Source organism: Branchiostoma floridae, chromosome 14, assembly GCF_000003815.2.
Source record: "Branchiostoma floridae strain S238N-H82 chromosome 14, Bfl_VNyyK, whole genome shotgun sequence".
In the NCBI taxonomy this organism is placed as follows: Eukaryota; Metazoa; Chordata; class Leptocardii; order Amphioxiformes; family Branchiostomatidae; genus Branchiostoma; species Branchiostoma floridae.
In genome coordinates this window covers 17,036,350-17,042,349 of record NC_049992.1, presented here as the reverse complement: position 1 = coordinate 17,042,349, position 6,000 = coordinate 17,036,350, and the positions used below count along the sequence as shown (strand labels likewise).

Below are 6,000 nucleotides of genomic sequence, written 5' to 3'. Positions count from 1 at the left end.
AGGCTGTGGATTGTTATCCACTGTACAATTTTTGTGTCGAGGACAGAGCCCCAACCTCTCCTTCCACTGACAATAAATCTCTCCAACCCCCTTGTACAAGTTGGAGTGGGGAAAGTACTGTTAACAGATTTTGTGACATGTCAAAGGATTTGAACCCAGGACCTCTGTTTTCTAGGTCTAACACCCTAAAGCATTTACCGAACACAGTACTGGTACAGTACTTGAATGTGTTCCTGACAGCTGCAAGGAAGGCCTCCCAGACACTTTCCCCCCCAAGGGTCCAGCCAGTGGACACTGGCAGGGTTGAAAATTAGCAATTACTATGCCTGTCAATCAGCTATTTTGGCTGAGTGCCACATGATGGGGGTATGAATGGGGGGATCTGAGTAGCCTGACGTGATAGCCAGGCCAGGTAGACAGGCCAGGTAGCCTGGCCTGGTAGACAGCCCAGCCTTTTAAGCGAACCCCCCATTTACACCAGTTTGTTTACATTGTGATTGTCACCAAAGTCTGTCATTTGTCTAGTAGGAGAAACACTTGCTCAAAAGATAGGAATTAACCAACAGTCAGGGGTCACAAACTCCATTGTTTATACTTTAAGACTACTTTTAGAGCCATCTGTATGTTACAAACAATAACATTCCTATCACAACATGAGGCAAAAATATACCTGTGCTTCGTCACAGACACCTATTTGTGTATTTTAGGCTAAAACAAGTCAGCAATCTAACTGACGTCTGTCTTTCTGTTCAAAAGTTGAAGAGTGCTCCATACACAAATTAATAGAATTTTTCATACATATACTTAAGCCAGTTAAGCGCAATTTGAGCTTTAATACTAGTATATGTATGAAAAAAATAATATCCCGAAAATGTCACAAATGTATATGCACAACCACAATCTAAGGGACTTAAAACATCATTTTAGAAAAAGACTAACAAATGAAAACCTTGAGATTAGTGCTCAATCTATACCAAAATATAATCTGTACCTTTTGATTGATTTTACACATACATCATGTATGACAACTGCAAGTTGGTCTCAATGAATCAATGACTTATAAGTTTAACATCAATATAATGATAAAACCTCTACTAATACAAATCAGCACTACCCTTGCTATGAACTGTCTCATCTGATATATTTACATATTTTGGATTTATTTACCTTTATTCTTACCTTAATAACATGTCCCTTAATTGATTATATTTACAACTGCAATCAGCTTTATAAAGACACTAAACCTATATTACCATCATATAAATCTGCACTGCCTGTGCTATGAACATTTTTGTTATATTTACAAAATTTTGGAGCAAACCCTGGATTTTCATTCAACTTTATCCATACACACCCCTCCCCCTATTAAACCAAGCTACACTTGTGCATGTCAAATAAATGCACAAATTTATGTAAAGCCATCACATGACCCTTCGTTTACTAACCCAAAGTCATCTCCTGTTGTAGTCAATGGACGTCACCGTAAATGATACCCAATGACGTTAGATCCACTCCAGATTCGTACCCTAATATTTACCAAACTAAAACGAATACTTTCTCTTTTTTTTTTAAATTTCCCAACCGTTTATATAAATTTCCGGAAATCAAATCCAAGCATTATAAATTTTTGCCACCGATTTTTGGCAAGGATTTAGGTTTACCACGTATGTAGCCCTGTTGTTTGTTAGTTTTACAAACATCACAGGCTTCAGAGCGTTCCTAAATATTCTTTCACAACGAAATCAAAGGAATAAAAATGTTAGTGATGAACTCTAGGGTGGAGATCTGACTAAAAACGTCAGGAGAAAGATATAGGAAGGAAAACCAGGGGGAAAATGGGTGGGATGTCAGACGACGTAGGATTTTTTTCACTCTGAAAAATAAGAGCTTTCTCGATATACATGGGTCCTTTATAGCAGTTAGCACATTCTAGAAAACAGGAAAATATTCTGGAGTGAACAGGAGTGGAAATACTTACATTTTGTGGCTGGTTTGAGGACGAAATTCAGCGAAAAATCAGCAAAATGGTCTCAGAAACACGGAATCTCTCGCTGAAAGAAATGACGTCATTCACATCCGGGAACTTGAGCGGACGAATCCCAGCAGCCTCTGCGTCAGGGTCCCGTATGGTACAAGAAATCTTACCTGATGATGTCCTCAACAGGCAATTTTACAACACGGGTGTCTTTAATAGATAATCTTAGAAATCTGAAAGTGACCGCAAAACGCTTCTTAGATATAGTGTATCTTACCAAGGACGTTATATGTTTCATATAACGTCCTTGATCTTACATATCTAGATTCAAAAAGGCAAACAAACAAACAAAAACAGGCAGGGAAAAAATACTCTCAAAATTCGCCATTTAACCACACTCCCGGTTTTGCCACAGATCAAAGCAAAGCTTGCTTTTTTCCTAATGTACCATTATGGTGCAATTAAGCAGCCTCTGTGATGACAGGCACAATTAAGTCAACCTTGAAGGTCAGTGACTGCGAGGCCTTGTATATCCGAAGTTATGTATATTTCTGAATAAATACTAGTCTACTGTGTCTTTGAATGAATCAGTGTAACACGTTATTGACTGCATTATCAACGCTTTGTTATATTTTTTGTATTCTTAAAAATATAAAACGTCACTTGATCACCGGGATACTTTATAATAAGAGTGGGTACCCAAAGTCCGGTAGTTTTAAAATCATTGCTACGGAGATAACGTTAACGTTACACATTATCAATTCTCATTCATGCAGAACAAACGGTTAAATCCTACATCATCATATTCATATTCTGTCATTTAATGCAACGTTATCAATTAAATAATAAAAACAGATCCCTCCATTGTATTTGTTTCTCTTCTGTAACCGTTATATCTTTTTCTGTGTTCAAGTTCCCGAATTCGAAGTGGCTAATATTCATATTCTGAACTGTTTGTTATTCACTTCCTGTCCATTCATAAACAGTTTACATACACACACACGCACAAATGAACAGTTAACAGCTGTACAGAAAGATGATATGCATAACCTATCCTTAGTGCTAAGGGGTGGGTACCAGTACAGAAAATTCAGGTACAGGTACGGTTCAGGTCCAGAGGATCAAGTCCAGGTCCAGGTCCGGACTTGAACCTGGACCTGGTTATCTGTGAAAACTTATGGATGGGCAATACTCAAAACAATTGTCCATTTTGCTACAAATGATTCAGTTTGATGGAGTTTCCGACGTCCATTGGCGTTTTAAAACTCTATCTTGAACCCTTACTGCCTCTGTTTTAGACCATGTTAGACCGTAGAAGCTTGGTAAAGATGACTATCAACTCTCCTCTTCTTCGCTCTTGTTCTTTCCTGGACCTTTAACCCCCTAGCCTAGCACGCGAACGCTTGCCGGTATAATCTGTTCATGAATCGGTCCATCAACCGGTCACTGCTGATTTTTTTCAGGTTCGTTTTTTCTGGAAAAAAAGGTGTTACACCGCACCAGTACCCTAAGGTGTAACACTGGCAAACTAATTTCATAGACTGAAGAGGCTAGTCTTGGTCATGCACTGATGTGGGAAGAGGAACAGCAAGGACATGTTTGTCACTCTCCTCCGTGTGATCGATCTTGGTACTGCAGCAGAACCTCTGGTTTTGTATCTTTTGTCCTAAACATGCTATGCTCTAGTTGTGTGATGTTGTCGCTCAGTCACCTATGTTTGGAACGTTACATAGATCTGGTCTACGTGGGCTGATAATCAACTTGTGTACAAAGGTTGATACAGAAATATCTATTGTATTGTCGCCCTTTTGTGTGACACACAAGCTACTGTAGCTAGCTAGGGTATCTTTATATAGCTTTTCATATTACGATGTGAACCTTTTCTAATGGTGTCTTTGGGCATCATTAAGCCTAATACCTAATAGCTAATACCTAATTGCTTTTTTAGTTTAGAGTAAAAAAAGTCTGATTTCGAAATGGCTCAAAGACAACAAAAAAATCATTCAAAATGTTTGCACAAACACATACTGATAAAACGATAAAAACTTTTCCCGCGTATGTAGAAATGGAAGAAGCTGTGACAGTGAATAGAAACGCAGCTTTCTCAGTCTTCGTGTACCGTCTTGAGCTTGTAATTGGCCATTTATATAATGTGTACATGATTGGTCAGAACAACACTACGAGAGAAGAAAAGAACTCACCATTTACAATCACATAACTCTCATTAGTTGCTTTACTACTGGTCAGTTAATTGGTCATTTGCTTCAAATGGTACGGTTTTGCACAATGCATCCTAAATACAATTGATGGGTGATATTAGTAAGGGGCATTAGTGACATCTTACATAATGTAAAAGAAAACCTTTGATACTTTTGTACCTCTTCTTCACATCCGTATATACCCTCTCAAGTCCTCTTCATACTGAAGCACTGATTGTTCCAGATTTACAGATAGCATAGGGGAACGTTTAACCCTATTCAGACCGGGCTTTTTTGGTCCACTTCGAAGTCCTATAACTCTAACACGACGTGCCGTAGGGCAACCAAATTTTCAGGACATGATGTCGACATAATATCTGACAAGTTTTTGACGTTTGACGTTACGTTGACGTAGGATGACGTAATTATAACGTCATCAATTCGATTATATTGGCCGGACCCATGAAAAAAGGGTATTATCAGAAAACTTCAAGTTATTCTACAAAAATGTAACAACAAGCGCAGATAACAGAATAATGATGTTTATTACGACTTGCGTTGCCAATAGCAACATCTACACCCAATGCCGTATCTCCCTCCTCAGCAATTTGCATAAGCTGGTAGGATTTGCCATAAACATGGACGATCTCTCGGATCATGATCTAGTCCATTTAATGACTCGAGGGTCTGCATTTCTATCCAACTCAATTAACACAAAACTTCTACACCATGTACAATCATTCATAAAAGAAACAAAAAGATTTGAATAAGTGAATCTCTATCCTACCAGCTTGGCCCGGAGTACCTGTCCGAATATCCACCTACATTCAAATGTATTTTCTTATGTTCTATGATTTTGTTATATGGTGTTACTTAACATTACTTTTGTTATATGCAACATTACTTTTGTTATATGCTTTGCTTGTCTGTATTTGTTTCAATGTTCTTTTGTGCTCTCAGTTTGTTTTTGATGACGGCATGAAAATAAGCATGTTGAGCTTGAGTGTGCCGCTATCATGTTATGTATTTATCTGTTGCAATAAAAAAAAAATAGCAACATCAATTACGTAAAAATGGCGTCATAAATCACGTCATGCACATCTAAGATACGAGTTGGGCTCCGCCATATTATACCCACCACCTTGAATTTTTAAAAATACTTTTTTGCAACAAATAATCACAAAGGGCACTGGAAATACACTAAATTCATTCATTTAGATTTTTTTTTTATTAAAAAATACCAGGTTGTTACCAATTCAAAGGGATTTATTCTTGATCTGGCCATACGGTCCGCCAACTTGGATTTTGGGTTGATGACGTCATCAAATTAGCATAATTTATGCCTATATAATTATGAAAGATATGCTAAATAATGTAAGATTTTATTTATGTCACAAAATAGCAGTAATATAGCAAATAAATGTGAAAAATACATTGTTAGAACCCAAAATAGTGATTTTTGGCAAAACTGCCTGACAACAAACGGCAACACGAAAAAAATGCAAAACTTTGTAACATTGTTGCCAACAATATTTTAGGAAAAGTCATCAAATTTGGTGGCTCTAGCGTAAGCCGTTCTGGCGTTATAGGACATCAAAGTTGGCTCAGGCCTCAAAAGCCCCCCCCCCCCGGCCCCCGGTTTGAATAGGGTTAAGACGCAGCATCTCCCCTGCGGTAGTAGGTGTAGCGTGGTTTCTTGGTAGGCTCGCTTATCAAGGAGATGAACAATGTTTAGTCAGTAATCAGTCGGCGTTGGCTGTGCTCTACTTAGGTAAAGACACTCCGTGGGCACGCGAGCTCCTTGTACTCACGACCACCTCGTGCTGG

At 38.3% G+C, this 6,000-nt stretch overlaps 1 protein-coding gene across 12 annotated transcripts in view; it reads right to left on the bottom strand.

Moving 5' to 3' along the window:
• LOC118430294 (vesicle-associated membrane protein 3-like) overlaps positions 1-2,113 on the bottom strand; it is a 20,015-nt gene extending 17,902 nt beyond the window's left edge. For 6 of the 12 annotated variants that reach the window (XM_035841027.1, XM_035841028.1, XM_035841029.1 and 3 more), the window contains exon 1: positions 1,979-2,113. In XM_035841027.1, coding sequence (XP_035696920.1) covers positions 1,979-1,980 — 2 coding nt within the window. In that variant the 5' untranslated portion in view covers positions 1,981-2,113. The remainder of the gene's footprint in view (positions 1-1,978) is intronic. The other 6 variants (XM_035841034.1, XM_035841035.1, XM_035841037.1 and 3 more) reach the window with 3 other exon arrangements.
• Positions 2,114-6,000: the final 3,887 nt, after the last annotated feature.